The 16570-nt window shown below is 37.7% G+C and overlaps 1 protein-coding gene, 1 long non-coding RNA gene and 2 other non-coding genes across 5 annotated transcripts in view; 3 read left to right on the top strand and 1 right to left on the bottom strand.

Moving 5' to 3' along the window:
* Positions 1-16570, top strand: part of EIF3A (eukaryotic translation initiation factor 3 subunit A) — a 33044-nt gene that overhangs the window by 7526 nt on the left and 8948 nt on the right. For both annotated transcript variants that reach the window (XM_081536324.1, XM_081536330.1), the window contains exons 5-17: positions 1079-1278; positions 2688-2896; positions 4952-5123; positions 8261-8365; positions 8959-9057; positions 10608-10724; positions 10985-11170; positions 11775-12122; positions 12558-12662; positions 12743-12856; positions 14181-14303; positions 14824-14977; positions 15549-15733. In XM_081536324.1, the coding sequence (XP_081392450.1) occupies positions 1079-1278; positions 2688-2896; positions 4952-5123; positions 8261-8365; positions 8959-9057; positions 10608-10724; positions 10985-11170; positions 11775-12122; positions 12558-12662; positions 12743-12856; positions 14181-14303; positions 14824-14977; positions 15549-15733 (2117 nt within the window). The remainder of the gene's footprint in view (positions 1-1078; positions 1279-2687; positions 2897-4951; positions 5124-8260; positions 8366-8958; positions 9058-10607; positions 10725-10984; positions 11171-11774; positions 12123-12557; positions 12663-12742; positions 12857-14180; positions 14304-14823; positions 14978-15548; positions 15734-16570) is intronic.
* LOC145540049 (small nucleolar RNA SNORA19) lies at positions 8695-8822 on the top strand. Its single transcript, XR_014078175.1, has one exon. It is a non-coding gene; the product is annotated as a small nucleolar RNA SNORA19 (small nucleolar RNA).
* On the bottom strand, positions 9725-10123 carry LOC145524330 (uncharacterized). The gene is made up of 2 exons (XR_014067405.1): positions 10078-10123; positions 9725-9786 (listed from the first exon to the last, which is right to left on the bottom strand). It is a non-coding gene; the product is annotated as an uncharacterized LOC145524330 (long non-coding RNA).
* On the top strand, positions 10154-10283 carry LOC145540048 (small nucleolar RNA SNORA19). The gene has a single exon (XR_014078174.1). It is a non-coding gene; the product is annotated as a small nucleolar RNA SNORA19 (small nucleolar RNA).

Below are 16570 nucleotides of genomic sequence, written 5' to 3' on the forward strand. Positions count from 1 at the left end.
TTCTATCAATACTTTAGACTCTGTAGCATACTCATCAGCAAGCTACTTAACCATGTACTGGGTTTCTGAGGTCTTTTTGAGCTCCAGAGTGTTATTGAATATAGAACTAAACCTTACTGAAGACTCAGGATCATCATAAAAATATCCAATAGTTAACACTTCATGCACTTTTAATCTGAAGCACTGTATTAAGTTTGTTTTCCTAATCTTGTCTTTCTGCCTTACTGTTGCAGCTTATCTTCTATCAGTGCAACCTTTTAACTATATGTGACATGAGTGGCTCTTGGCTGTTTCTTACTTTTAGCCTTAGGCACAGGCTTGTCACCATTCTTTTTAATATGGCATTGGTTTTTGTTTATTCAAGTTTCAAGTGATTATGTGACTAAGAATAGCTTACTATGAGTATTAGAATCTGTTTTGTTTTGCCCACATGGCTAGTATTTAACACAAGTATACTAGGACCTTTTGATAACAGTTGAGGTAAATATTAACTTGTAGTTAAACTGCATCCTTTTGTTTCAGGCCTGTTGAAATAGAAATACTCTTTTTTAAGGGATTGACAAAGGACAGTCAAAGAAGTTATTTTAGTATTGCGTGTATGATAGTAGAAATTATGTGTTTTAATGATATAGAGCAAGTAGTTCATTTATACATCTGTACACAAGTAAAATTAGGTTACCATACACCCACAATTTGTATTATTCAGTTTCAGTTAGTGCAGAAGCTTTGTTTTCTAGTAAATTAGTTAAGAGAGTTAATTGTATTTGAGACCAGAATTTTTTTGCTCTTTTAGGGTTTGAAGTGATAAGTGTTTGAAAGATGAGTCCCTCTTAGACCTAAACTTAAATAGCTTCCTTAGCTCTCAGAACCATTTCAGTCCTAGACCAGGACTGATGACTGTGTCTAAAAGGTGCTCAGGGCACATGAAGTGAGTTATGACTCTGATCATTTCTCAAGACTGATGCTGAGTTTGGTAAATCTTGTTAAGATAACTGACCTTAATACATGAAATAGAGCCTGTTTAAATACTAAGTTTATGGTGGAAAGTACCTAATATATTTTACAATTATGCTTATAGCTTTCAAATTCTGCCTCCAATATACCCGGAAGGCCGAATTCCGTAAGTTGTGTGACAACTTGAGAATGCACTTGTCTCAGATTCAACGCCACCATAACCAAAGTACAGCAATCAACCTTAATAATCCAGAGAGCCAGTCTATGCATTTGGAAACCAGGCTTGTTCAGTTGGACAGTGCTATCAGCATGGAATTGTGGCAGGTATGTTGTGAACTATTTTGGCTTTTTTTTGTAGTAATAATAACCAATATTACCTTTTTTTCTCTTTTAACAAGTATCTGCATCTTGGTATCTCTTGGCTAATTTCAATAGCTAGGTAACAGATTTGAGGTTGTCTAATGGAGAAGGAAGAGTTTGGGACAAGAAATCTCAGTTATTTTGGTTCTAGATGCATGCTGTCAGTTCCAAACCAAATCATGTAATTTTTTTCAGACCTCAGTGCTCAAATTGTGGCTCAGTGCCTGGAGAGTCAATGGCACCCCACTCCAGTACTCTTGCCTGGAAAATCCCATGGACGGAGGAGCCTAGTAGGCTGCTGTCTATGGGGTCGCTAGGGGTCGGACACGACTGAGCGGCTTCACTTTCACTTTTCACTTTCATGCATTGGAGAAGGAAATGGCAGCCCACTCCAGTATTTTTGCCTGGAGAATCCCAGGGACGGGGGAGCCTGGTGGGCTGCCGTCTATGGGGTCGCACAGAGTTGGACACGACTGAAGTGACTTAGCAGCAGCAGCAGCAGCCTGGAGAGTATGCATTTACAACATTTTGTAAATAGTTTCATGGTAGTCTTGTGTCTGTTTACCCTAATTTAAAAAAATCAGTTTGTCTTTCCATCTTATTTTAATAGTAATTTATTGTACTTTATAAAAGTATTGATGGCAACAGTTCAGAAATTACAGAGACAAAGTTGTCCTTTACTGCAGAGAGTTGGAGAAATGCAGCTCTAGACTGTCGCCTTGATTTCTCAGTGCTACCTAGACTTAGTAAGCATGCACAGTGAAGATCCTACATCAGAGATCTCGGTAGTGGGCATTTTGTCGTCAACGTGGACTTTTTTACTCTAAGGATTCTGCAGACATTTTCTCATGAGTTATCTTGATATATTTGATTCCCCCACCAAATCTTACTGAAATTGCAGAGAAAGAAACTAAAAATTGGTAGTTTTCAGCCAATGAAAATGTGATTTCCCGCTCTCCCATATTTTCCTTTTCTGTAGGTACACCCTTAAGATACCTGAACTAAAGAAAAAAAGTTTAATAGAAGACAAGTAAACACGCCTAGTATAGAAAAAATGGATAAGTAAAAGGAAGAAAATATTTATCCATTATCTTAACACTCAGAAATAGCCTTTATATTGTGTTTTATGTCCTTCCAGATTCTTCAAAAATGTATTCCCTTTAGTGGTATGATACTCTTTAAAGGCTTTGACAGTCTAAGGAATTGTGTTAGTTTTCTGAGATATATCATTTAGTTAAATTATGAATAAAAAGAACCACACATGAAGGCATTTTATTTGCCATTTTTATTCTTAAGTGTAATATATATTAAGTTTCATAAAGAGATTTTTTTGTTTAGAATGTAATGACTATAATTTATACCTCTAATTTTAGGAAGCCTTCAAAGCTGTGGAAGATATTCATGGGCTATTCTCCTTATCTAAAAAACCGCCCAAGCCTCAGTTGATGGCAAATTACTATAACAAAGTCTCAACTGTATTTTGGAAATCTGGAAATGCTCTTTTTCATGCATCTACACTCCATCGTCTTTACCATTTATCTAGAGAAATGAGAAAGAATCTTACACAAGAAGAGATGCAAAGGTAAGAATCTTATTGTTGGATAGTATTGAGAGATAAAAGAAATATCTTGTAAATGGCATGATAATGTTAGATTAGGGTTTCTCAGCTGCACTGTAGACATTTGGGCCTGGTCATTTCTTTGTCAGGGGACTGTGTGTTTAGGATCTTTGGCAGCATCCCTGGTTTACCCACTGGTTGCCAGTAGCACTCTTTCTAACTGTTAACTACCAAAAAATCTCAATGATATTCTTGGGCAGTATTCTTGGTCTTTGGTAGCTATCTTTTATCTGATAACCAACCCTCCAATTGAGAAAATGTTAGGAAATGTTAGGAATGGCAGTGTTAAGGTATTAGCTTCCTTAACTGAGTGTAGGTATTTAGAATCTAGGAACTAATTAGAAGCCCTCCCCTCAAAATGAGCACTTTTATCAAGTAACTTTTTCCCCCCAGCTATAAAACATTAACTCTGTAAATAATTGGTGTGTGTATTTCTATGTAGATAGCCTGTAACCTAACAATCTAAAGACTTTTGTTTTTTTAGCATTACATATATACTTTCAGTCATGTTTGGTTTTTATTATACATTTTAGTTGGGCTTAGGCAACTCACATACCATTTCTTACTGGCAGACCATGTTATTTTGGTCTCTAGTAGAAATACATACACCAAATTGTTTTTCTTAGCTTGTAAGCAGTGCATGGAACCAACTAAGTTTTTTCTAATGAATGTGGCAACCTACTGCAGCCTTCTTGCCTGGAGAATCTTGGACCGAGGATCCTGGTGGGCTGCAGTCCACAGGGGTTGAAAAGAGTTGGGACACGACTGAGCGACTAAAACTTGCACTTCCATATATATATATATATATATATATATATATATATATATATATATATATATATATGCTGCTAAGTCACTTCAGTCGTGTCCGACTCTGCAACCCCATAGACGGCAGCCCACCAGGCTCCCCCGTCCCTGGGATTCTCCAGGCAAGAACACTGGAGCGGGCTGCCATTTCCTTCTCCAATGCATGAAAGTGAAAAGTGAAAGTGAAGTCACTCAGTCGTGTCCGACTCTTCTCGACCCCATGGACTGCAGCCTACCAGGCTCCTCCATCCATGGGATTCTCTAGGCAAGAGTACTGGAGTGGGGTGCCATTGCCTTCTCCGATATATATGTGTGTGTGCGTGTATATGTATGTTTTGCCACACAGAGCATCATGTGGGATCTTAGTTGCCCAAATAGGGATCGAACCTGTGCCTCCTACATTGGGAGCTCAGAGTCGTAACCACTGGGCCACCAGGAAAGTCCCTTAAACTATTGAGGACAGTGTTCATTATGTCATTCACTGTCTGTTATATAATCCTTGTCTATTGGAATAAGGAAAAAAACTTGATTTTATCAAGTTATTTCTATACTCTTCTGTTAGAAAATACTGTAAGAGTACTGTCATAATCATTAGGCTGTTTGGCTCTGTGTACATTATTTTCCTTAATCCTCCCAACACCTTGTGACTTAGAAAATTAAGTATCTTGCCTAAGGTTCCAGTCTTGGAAATAGTGAAGCTGAGATTCCAACTCTTGACTCTTGGGCTCCAGAGCCGGCAATCCTTAGTGTCCTATGGTGCTTTAAATTCAACCTGAGTTTTGTGTTTTGAGGAAGCTAATATTTAACTTTTGCCCTCAACTCCCATAATACGTTTTTGTGATCCTGTAACTTTTCCCTCTTCTTGTCAATTTTTTCTTAGTTTTAAAATCTTCCCTAATAGTTTTTATCAGGAAGTAGGGGTATATGCAGATATGTCTGTGCTGCCATTTAACACAGTCTTTCTCTATAGCTAGAAAACACGGACAGTGGTCCGTGGGTGGGTGAAGTTCTGCTTTTCCAAGTGTTCATTTTAGGACAATCCATTTCTTTTTTAATTAATCCCATGCTTTGATGAATACTTAGGAGGCCAGTTCATTGTGGTGGTGTACGTATTCTGTCACTGGCATATTTTACTAGATAATTAAAGAGGAGTGTCTTTCTGCTTATCAAGTGACATTTGCAAATTTAACAGATTGTAACTTTGTTTTCCAGAATGTCTACTAGAGTTCTTTTGGCCACTCTTTCCATCCCTATTACCCCTGAGCGTACTGATATTGCTCGACTTCTGGATATGGACGGCATTATAGTTGAGAAACAGCGTCGCCTTGCAACCCTGCTAGGCCTGCAAGCCCCACCAACGCGAATTGGCCTTATTAACGATATGGTTGGTATAAGTTTTAGCACTCTTTAACAGCTTTGAACAGAACGCTCTATGGTCAGATTTTATAATTTATGATTAAATGCTGGGACTTCTGATGTATTGCCAGGGGATTCTGATGCATGGACAAGTTTGAGAACCGTTGGTGTAAGTCAGCCCTGTGTTGAGGTGAGATGTTTTGTCTTGAATGAGCTGGAGTTAAATTGGATGCAGCAGACAAGACTCAGACTAGCTTTGAGGAGTACCATGGGCCCCTTGATAAGGGAAGTATGATGGACAAGAACGATCATGGCTTATTTCAGGGGCTGTAGGAAAAAATTAAGCTGATACGTGTTAGAAATATGATGAATCCAGGAAAGCATGGAATTAGATTAGGCCCAGTTCTAAACAACTCAAGTGTTTCCAACTTTGTTTTAACTTTCATTGTATGTTAACTAAGGCAGTGGTTCTTAATCAGGACTATGCACTGTAATTGTGTGTGAAGTACTTTTTAAAATGCAGATTTCTAGGTTTCAACTACTGCATATATTAAATTGATTTCCGGATATAGAGCCCAAGGTTTTGTATCTCACAGTGTTTTACGTTGGACTCTTTAATTCAGTGGGAATTTATCATGTTAGTGTCTGTTACCTGCCAGGCAAGTGATAGTTAAATGGAATTTGTACTCCAGAGGCATTTGATTCACAGTAGTTTGACTTCGTGGTTACTGTGGTACGCCTCTAGCAGATTACTTCAGGATAAGAGAAAAAAGAGGGACAGGTACTAGAGAATAGGCCTTATTACTTCGCTGGCAGAGTCAATCAGTTTGGATAAAAGTTAATACATTTGTATATGGCAATAGTTTTCTCTTACAACAGTTCTCTGTTATAGTAGCAAGGCAAGTTCCCTTTGTGGTCAGTTTTTTAAAAGAACTAACTTCTGAAATAGTATTCTGTCTGAATGCCCTCATGTTTTATTCTGCTGCCATTTATAAAAACCGGCTTTGTGTGTTGGCATGTTTTTATGGGACTGAATTAGGATTAAACGTAATTAAACAAGAGCATTGTGTTTAGGAAGAGGTCTTAACTAGCAAATAAGTATTGAAAAAATTTTTTTCAATACTGAAAAGTGTGTTTGGCTGGAAGTATTATCCATATCTCTTGAGCTCATGTAGCGCACGTTGATGTTAAAGTTGATCAGTTACAATACTGATGCAGGAATCTGTTGGTGGGCTCAGGGTCAGTAGGCAGGACATCTACGTTTGGGTCCTCATTGGACCCATAAATAAATGTTTATAAGAAGGCTTCTAGTTGGTGCCAGACGAAATGCTTAACTAGATGTCAGGAGGCATTTTATAAATCTTGAGTTCACTATATGTACAGGGTCGAGACCTGAGTATTAGGTTTATGTAGCTAAATTCATAATCACCTAGAGAATGATTCTAGTATCTCAGCAACAGACCCAAATTAATCAAATTCATAAGAGATTGTTAAGCTTGGGAAGCAAGTATACTTCAGTAGATTATGATAGCCTGTCTTAGCACATTCCTTATTTGGAGGGGGTGCTCAATGGAAAATCCAGAATATTCATTTATTTAAAATAGAAGTACAGTTGATTCATAATGTGTTAATTTTTGCTGTACAGCAAAGTGATTTAATTTTATGTACATTCTTTTTTATATTCTCTTCCATTATGGCTTATCGTGGGATACTGAATATAGTTGTGCTATTCAGTAGGAAACCTTGTTTATCTATTCTGTATTTAACAGTTTGCATCTACTAAACCCCAACATCCCAGTCCATCCCCCTGTAAGCACAAGTCTGTTCTCTATGTCTGTGGGTCTGTTTCTTGTTTCATAGATAGGTTCATTTGTGTCATATTTTAGATTTCACATGAAAGGGATCATATGGTATTTTTCTCTTTCTGACTTCACTTGGTATGATAATCTCTAGTTGTATCTGTGTTGCAGCAAATGGTATTATTTCATTCTTTTTTTATGACTGAATAGTGTTCGTGTGTGTGTGTGTGTCCGTCCGTTCGTTCTTTTCAGTTCATCTATTGATGAACATTCAGGTTGTTTCCGTGCCCTGGCTGTTGAGAATAGTGCTGCTATTCACAGTAGTAGGGGTGCATGTATCTTTTTTGAATTATAATTTTTTCTGAATCTTTGCCCAGGAGTAGGATTGCTGGATCACATGATAATTCTAAGTTTAGTTTTCTGAAGAACCTCCATACTGTTTTCGTTAGTGGCTGCCCCAAGTTCCATTCCCACCAGCAGAGTAAGAGGGTTCCCTTTTCTCCATACCTTGTCCAGGATTTGTTATTTATAGATTTTTTTTTTTTGCTAATGGCCATAGAATTTCTTGATAGGTGTATGACTGATGTCCCATAACCTGAGGGCAGGTTATGCAAGCTGCATCTTTATTGTGCAAGGAAGTTCTAGTCAGATATGAACTTAAACTATGATTAAATTGTAACGTACATTTTTAAAGTACATGTCCTAAGTATAATCGCGTAAATTCTCAAAAAGATTTTTCCATTCACCACTTTTTCCTGTTTCCCCCAAGAATAGCCACAGTCCTGATTAATAACACCACAGGTTAATTTTGCCTGTTTGTGTATTTTATATGAAATTTAAATCTCACATAAATATGTGAAATTCTTCTCATTGGTGAGATACATTCATGTATTGAATATAGTTGTTCTTTCTTTGACTGTTTCTGTATATTATGTGAATCAGGGCCTGTTTTGTCTTGAAGTTTTTTTTTTTTAATGAGTTTGTGGTTTTCTGAGCAGTGTTGCTGTAATAACTTTTCTCTGATACAGCTATTTGTAAACTGGTATTTACTTTTTATTGATAGTAAACTGATTTGTGTTGGCCGCATGAATTGTCTTTTTAAGTATTTTGATTGTATTGGTGAGTTTTTATTTCCTTTGTAAATTCCTGTGGGGTTTCACTGTAGAGAGCTGCATAATTTGGGGCAAGAGACTCAACACAGTGGTCCTGGATTTCTCTTTGGTAAATTTAGAGGTGGTTGAGGCTAGATAAATACCATTCATTTCCCACATCTCTGGTCTGATATTTTTATTTAATTTATAATCAATTCAGAATCCTAGTTACAAAATACCTTAAGCAGTTAATCCTTTTGTTTTGCTTACTGTAGGTCAGATTCAATGTGCTACAATATGTTGTCCCAGAAGTAAAAGACCTTTACAATTGGCTGGAAGTCGAATTTAACCCACTAAAACTCTGTGAGAGAGTCACAAAGGTAAGCTTTGGTTATATTACCATGTAGCCCTCCCTGTTACAGTTTTACATTGTATTATTTTCTTTTTTACTGGAATATAATTGCTTTACAGTGTGTAAGTTTTTCTGATGTCCAGCGAAGTAAATCGGCCATATGCATACATATGTCTTCCTCTGTCTTGGACTTCCCTTCCACCCCCACCCCTGGTCATCAGAGCACCTGCTGAGCTTTATATGTAGCGGCTTCCCACTAGCTGTTTTCCACCTGGCAGTGTATACATGTCAGTCAGAACCTCCCAGTTAGTCCCATATTTGTTAACAGAGAAGTGTTATCCTATGTGTTTGAATTTGATGCACATTTCATTGTCTTTTTTCTTTATGTCGAGAAAAGATATTTCTGATGTGCTAAATAAACCTTTGGAGGTAAATTAGCAGCATGACTTAATTTAGCCATTGCTGTCAGTCACCTTCATACAAGAGTCAATAGCTTCATGTTACATTTTGTATTTCTTTGCATTGTGTGGTGATTTTGTCTGTGAAGAAAATGAAAAAGTATCAACAAGTGTTTTAATATTTATTATAGAGAAAGTATAACTCTTTTAATGGATTTTATAGGTTCTCAATTGGGTTAGGGAACAACCTGAAAAGGAACCCGAGTTACAACAGTATGTTCCACAACTGCAAAACAACACCATACTCCGGCTTCTCCAGCAGGTAAAGATGAAAAAATGGGTGTTTTATGGAACAGCAGGGAATTTTCCATTGATTGTTTTGATCACAAAACTAAAAAATTTAGAAATAGCCCAGAAAAAAGCTTCCTCAAATTCTAACCCTCACCAAAATTAGTTTTATGTGTTTGATTTGAAAAACAATTATTTTACATAATTCATAGCTGCTTTTGTATCTTTTGTTAACCATTGTCTTCATACATTTTTCCTTGTTAGCCATGTACATCTTATTCCTTTTAATACCTACGTAGTTTTTCATTGTCTAAATGTACCATGGTTTATTTATTCAGACTGTTGGTGGAAATTTTTTAGTTTTTTTGGCCATCATAAATAGTTGAAATAGTGAACATTTTCTATACAGGTATTTTGCATACTTCTGTAACTTTTTGTAGCTAAGAAGTGGAATTAGCCATTGTCTACACATTTAAAACTTTTAACAGATCCTCAGAGATTGAATTCATGGACCCTCCCACCAGTAGTGAAGAAAGCTTTTTTTCCTGCTAACACTAAGTATTGTCAGTGTTTTAGTTTTTTTGGCAATCCTGTGGTATGTGGGATCTCAGTTTCCCAACCAGGGATGGAACCCGTATCCCTTGCATTGGATACATGGATTCTTAACCACTTGACTGCCAGGGAATTCCCAGTATTGTCAGTCTTTTAACTATTGTAGTTCAACTTTGTACTTAAGTTTGAATATTATGGTTTACTGCTGCTGCTGCTGCTGCTAAGTCGCTTCAGTCGTGTCCGACTCTGTGCGACCCCATAGACGGCAGCCACCGGGCTCCGACGTCCCTGGGATTCTCCAGGCAAGAATACTGGAGTGGGTTGCCATTTCCTTCTCCAGTGCATGAAAGGGAAAAGTGAAAGTGAAGTCGCTCAGTCGTGTCCGACTCTTAGCGACCCCATGGACTGTGGCCTACCAGGCTCCTCCATCCATGGGATTTTCCAGGCAAGAGTACTGGAGTGGGGTGCCATTGCCTTCTCCAATTATGGTTTACAGTATGACTTAAATGATCCTGTTGTGTCTTCCATTTGTTTCATTGGTGGTGGAGAGTGTTTACTGTATGTTAACTTCCGTATTTGTGCACATGTCATTGACCTGCTTTCTCTCCTGTGTGTGAGCAGTGTTATTTCTTCTGTGCTATACAAATAATTGAAGGTTAATTAGCAGTATAACTAAATAGTAATACTGCCAGTCTCCTTCAGACAAACAGTTTTATTACATGTTGAGATGAATTAGGTAAGTAGCAGGTCTCTATCTACAAATATGTGACCATTTAGGATTTTTTTGGTTTGTTTTTATGGAACTAGGATTTGAAAGGATTATGTGATGGTTTGAAATATAGCGTAATCTTTTCATTAGCCTTGGATTTTAATTCTAGCTCCGGCAGTGCATTCTTTACATACTCTGAGCTTCAATTTCTTTTCTTTGAAAAATAGGCCAACTTTCTAACTTTCTACTGTTCCATGAGACTCCACGTAACAATTGCTGAATAAATGATAGCTATTATTACTAACCTTGTGTTTCTTATGCAGGTGGCACAAATTTATCAGAGCATTGAGTTTTCTCGTTTGACTTCTCTGGTTCCTTTTGTTGATGCTTTCCAACTGGAACGGGCCATAGTAGATGCAGCTAGGCACTGCGACCTGCAGGTAGGTGCTGCCAGGGGACACTGAGGTTGTGGAAGGCCTGAGAGGACTAAAACACACACTCTTTGTTTCTCTGCTTTTGGTAGAGTGGCAGTGTTTTAAAGCTTTAATGAATTGAGGCTTCTAGCTTTGATATTTGACATTCTTCAGTTGATTTTTTTCTTAAATTCAGTTGAAATTTTAATCAAAGTTACTCATTTGTATAATGACTTTATATTTGCATGTAGATTTAACTATTGATAATACTCTTCAAATTTTCATAGGTTCGTATTGACCACACTTCTCGGACCCTTAGTTTTGGATCTGATTTGAATTATGCTACTCGAGAAGATGCTCCAATTGGTCCTCATCTGCAAAGCATGCCTTCAGAACAGATAAGAAATCAGCTGACCGCCATGTCCTCAGTACTTGCGAAAGCACTTGAAGTCATTAAGCCAGCTCATATTCTGGTGCGCGTCTGTGGGAGAGACGGGTGACAGAATTTTGAGGGGCCCTTTAGGTCTTTCACAAAAAGGTTTGAAATGATGTCTCAGAGAAGGGATTTATTATATATTTCCTCTTTAGTTGTGTTTGATACTTTTGATATTTTATTAAATGTCTTTGTCAGATAACACAGATCATTGAGCTGCCTTCTGTGGGTCAGAATGACAGGTAAGGTGATCATAGGAGTACTGTGATGAGTGATAACAGACCATAGGTGATGACCCTCCACATAGGGAGTACTGTGATCACGCTTTTCCTCCCTGTTTAGATTGTTTGTGAGCTCTGTTAGTATTTTCTCCTTGGCTTGAACACTTTATAGTATATTTGGTTCAGATAAAAGTTGGCCTAGCAGATAAAGGTTCTTCAGCTATGTCATTACTCTTAAAGACTTTGAATAGTTGTAGCATCATAATAGTTGGTGCTAGAAACCAGTAGTTGAATAATGTCATCCTCTCTTTTTAAATGTAAATACATGTTAGGATAATACATTAGGAGTATGTAGCAATATTTTTGGTGTCAGATACTGTGGTATGTCACTTAAAAATATTTTTAATGCATTTGTTCTTGAAGCAAGAGAAAGAAGAACAGCATCAGTTGGCTGTTAACGCGTACCTTAAAAATTCACGGAAAGAGCATCAGCGTATCCTGGCTCGCCGTCAGACAATTGAGGAAAGAAAAGAGCGGCTTGAGAGTCTGAATATTCAGCGGGAGAAAGAAGAACTGGAGCAGAGGGAAGCTGAACTCCAGAAAGTGCGGAAGGCTGAGGAAGAGAGGCTGAGACAGGAGGCAAAGGAGAGAGAGAAGGAGCGGATCTTACAAGAACATGAACAAATCAAGAAGAAAACTGTTCGTGAACGTTTGGAACAAATCAAGAAGACGGAACTGGGTGCCAAAGCATTCAAAGACATTGACATTGAGGTATGTAGTGTATTAATGCATTAAAATTCCAGTTTTATTCAGGTCTCTTAGAAGCACAATTCTTTACCATTTATTGGTTTACTTTGGTTTATTTGGTTATTTTGCTCAGTTTGATACAGCTGTTAATAGTTCGTTAGTCTGCGAAATAAACACTTGATTTTGGTGACTACCGTTTTTAGTCACCGTTGAAATGGAGTTTGGATACAGTAGAATACAGGAATAAGAAGTACATGTTAAGATTACATTGTTTTTCCTCACGATCAAATAAGCCTCTTTTAAAACATTTTTCTGTTGCTTGAATTTACCCATTGTAAACATTTGCCTTTTTGAAATAAAGTAATTTAGGATCCATTTCTAGAAAGAAATGGTGCTCGATATTGACTGATATGCAGTTCTTTTATACTCTTATTAATTGTGGTACATTTCTGTTTTCAGGACCTTGAAGAATTGGATCCTGATTTCATCATGGCTAAACAGGTTGAACAACTGGAGAAAGAAAAGAAGGAACTTCAGGAACGCCTAAAGAATCAAGAAAAGAAGGTAAATGAAAGAACTGATGAACTTTAAGGTGCCAAGTTAAAAGAATTCTTTTTAACAACATTTGCTTTCATGATACTCAGATTGACTACTTTGAAAGAGCTAAGCGTTTGGAAGAAATCCCCTTGATAAAGAGTGCTTACGAAGAACAGAGAATTAAAGACATGGATCTGTGGGAACAACAAGAAGAAGAAAGAGTAAGGCTTTAATTGTAATATTTTTAGACTGTAAGCTATAATAAAGCCAGTAATAGGAACAGGGTTTCAAATTGATTTTTGTGTTATTTCACCAGGAATTGTGCTTTAATGGCTGTATACAAACAGGTTAGTAGACATTTACAAAATAGAGATTAAAAATGGAAACTTGTAAAGTACAAAGGATAGCTGAACTTTATTTTTTTTTGAAAACTGCTTTATGGAGATATAATTCACGAATTTGAAGTGTGCAATTGACGTTTTTAGTATATTTATAGAATTGGGCAACAATCTGATTTTAGAACATACCCCAAACATACCCATTAGCAGTCTCCACTCCTTCAGCAGCCACTTAACTCCTTTCTGTCTCTTGACTTGTCGGTTTTGGCTATTTCTTACAGATGGAATCATATAGTCTGTGTGTGTGTGACTAAACAGCTCCTTCTGTAGTTTTGTTTATATGTACTTAACAGCACAAAAGCAACATTTGCAAATGTTTATAGTGGCCAAATTTGTAGTAAAAATGAGTGACCTCATTTTGGTTAAAAAAGTAACCACAGGCAGGAGACACCATGGATCTGTGGTGGCTGCCTTCTCTTGGTTTCATTGGATTGTTGTCAGTCTGGGCCTAATGTTAACCATTTTTTCCAGTTTTCTTAGAAGTTGGAATTTGTGTGATAATTCTTTTAACATGAAACTAGAGCAAGTGCTACAGACGGCTAAAAGCTTGAGAGGATTTGCTGCCTTTTAAAGTTAATTATTAAAACAAAATTTTAAAAAGTTTTTTTGCTTGTGCCTCATGGCATTTGGGATTTTAGTTCCCTGATCAGGGATCAAACCCACACTCCCTGGATGGGCCAGAGAAGTCCCTCCAGTTGCTTTTAAAGAAGAAAATACAGTAAATAATAAAACCATGAAGTATTTGTTATTTTGTTCTATCACACGCATTTTAGTTTTTCCAACATAAATTTTGTTGTTGTCATTGTTCAGTCTCTTAAGTCCTGTCCAACTCTTTGTGACCCCATGAACTGCAGCCCTCCAGGCTTCTCTGTCCTTCACTATCTCATGGAGTTTGCTCAGAGTCAAGTCCATTGAGTCAGTGATGCTTTGGTACCATGGGGTTAAAGCTGTTTCTTACAGATGCCCCAAGTCTTTTCTATTCATCTTCTGTTCCTCATTGTCATCGTAGGGAGCTGTTGGTATGGCAGAACAGAGGGGGCAAAGGAGCTGCTTATACTTCTTCAAGAATATCTGTCAGAAATTTGGGATAAATTCGTAATCAGATAATGAGCACTTTGAAATTTAACTTTGTATCATGTGTTTGCAGATTACTACAATGCAGCTAGAACGGGAAAAGGCTCTAGAACATAAGAACCGGATGTCACGAATGCTTGAAGACAGAGATTTGTTTGTAATGCGGCTCAAGGCAGCACGACAGTCTGTTTATGAGGTGAACTTCCTGGTTTCAGGGAAACCTTTATTCATGAGCTTTTGCCTTAAGGATTCTCCAGTGTGGTGGTACACTCTCTGTCTTGAGCTAATATAATCATCACTCAAATAATATTTTAATAGAGATATCTTGAAATTATTTCATAGACTTAAGTAGCCATCATTAAACGGATTTTTTCTGAAGGTGAAAATAGACTGCATTAAACCTGCTTTTGATATGAACTTTTGTTCTTTGATTCAGAAAGAGAAAAAAACTAGATTGAAAAGTCCTGCTCTTAGACTCTGATTTAATGATTTTGTTTATTTTGTATAAATAAATCCACTGTGTATAGATAATACTGTCAATTCAAAGTTTTAACCATTTGACACGTAAGAACTTGTCATTTGGAAATTTGATTTTTAGGTTTGTAGGTTGCTTTTTATGGTTCCACCAAACTTACAGTACTTTTGTAAACTTACTGCCATTTTGTAGCCCTTGATAATTTGATTCCTTTTTTATTTTGGTGATCGTGCAATTACAGGAAAAACTTAAACAGTTTGAAGAGCGATTAGCAGAAGAACGGCATAATCGCTTGGAAGAACGTAAAAGGCAGCGTAAAGAAGAACGAAGGATAACCTACTATAGAGAGAAAGAAGAGGAAGAGCAGAGGAGGGCAGAAGAAAAGATGCTAAAAGGTAACTATTTAGACTGAGACTGGGGCTATATGGCAAGGTTGATAACAGGTCTCCTCTGTACAACCTTACTTAGGAAATAGGAACGTGGAACCAAGGTGATTAGCTTCTTCACTGCAGCTAACTAGTTCTCAGGTTCTGACAGCCTGACTTAGTTCTCTGCAGTGTGTTACCTGTGAGGGTGTTAATGTCCTCTGCTGGTCTATTTCCACGATTTTGGTGTTCTTTCACAAACTCTGCCCTCATATTTTTTATCATTGTAGTCTGTATAGTATTAACATTTATTGAACAAAACGTGCCACATGAAGTCTCTCAAATGATTCTTTTTGTAGCATCGCAGATGCTCAGGTGTTGGGGAGGGATTCTAATATCTTTAGTTGTGTTGAGTGGGATAATACTTGTTTTCTTGAATATTTTCTGATACTCAAGTTTAGCTGATTGTAAACTATTTTAAAATTCTTAAAAAGAGTTTTCTTCTACTTTATGCTGCCTCTAATACCAGAAAAACAGATGTATAGCACTGGTGGAAATGTGTGGGTGGGAGGCACACTTTATAACCTGATGCGTCGTGCAGAGCGAGAAGAGCGAGAGCGGGCTGAGCGCGCGAAGCGTGAGGAGGAGCTTCGAGAGTATCAGGAGCGGGTCAAGAAGTTAGAAGAAGTTGAAAGGAAAAAACGTCAGAGGGAGTTGGAAATTGAAGAAAGGGAGCGTCGTAGAGAGGAGGAGAGGAGACTTGGTGATGACTCGCTTTCTAGAAAGGTAAGTACAAACGTCAGTTTTACGTGACGTGTGGTGATCAGCCAGGTCTCTTTGCATGACAGCTGTCAGTGCGTGGGTCAGTATCTGGGCATGGTGTTTTGAATCACATCGTTCAGATTTAAGTCTGGTATTGCTTTATCTTTCCAAAGAGGAGGGTTCCTAAGGAGGATGGGGAGGGGATTAGACTTGTCTTAGCAAGCTGGGATTTTATAGGCTTTAGAGTACTTGTCAGTAAGAACTAATCCCAAGAAATTTTTGATGAAAAGTAACACAGTCATATGGAAGAGGGACTGTTCGGTTCCTTGAAAGGAGTTGTGATGATGTGAGTGTCCTCAAAGATGAATTTAGGGACCAGCCAGTATTCAACATCCCTCGTTAGAAATGCCGTCTCAGGCTCAGAGCCAAATCTTTTGAACCAGAATCTGCATTTTAACAAGATTACCAGGTGCTTCAAATGCTGGTCTAAGTGTTTATTTTTAATTTCCATTCATGTCCAAAACAACCAGTGCTTCTGACTTTTATCTTGTATAAACAGGGTATCTAATACCTTCTCCTAGCAGTAGCTTTGTTACCTACTTAAACCACATTGTTTCAAACCCACCCCTCCTTTCTGTCCTTATGCTCCTGCCTTATTTAATTCAGCTGGTTTCTTTTGCCTGTATTACTTACAGGTCTTATCCCTGGTTGTGATCTTTCCCCCTAGCCTCAGACCTTCATCTATACTGTGGCTTGCTTGGTTTTTCATGATGCACACTTGACTGTTACCTCTGCTTTCAGTTTCAGACCTTCCTTTGGGTCGTACTCATTGCTTAGAGCCCAACTAAACACACCTTAGCG

This window comes from Giraffa tippelskirchi, chromosome 2 (genome assembly GCF_054371585.1).
Source record: "Giraffa tippelskirchi isolate mGirTip1 chromosome 2, T2T-mGirTip1v1.2.pri, whole genome shotgun sequence".
In the NCBI taxonomy this organism is placed as follows: Eukaryota; Metazoa; Chordata; class Mammalia; order Artiodactyla; family Giraffidae; genus Giraffa; species Giraffa tippelskirchi.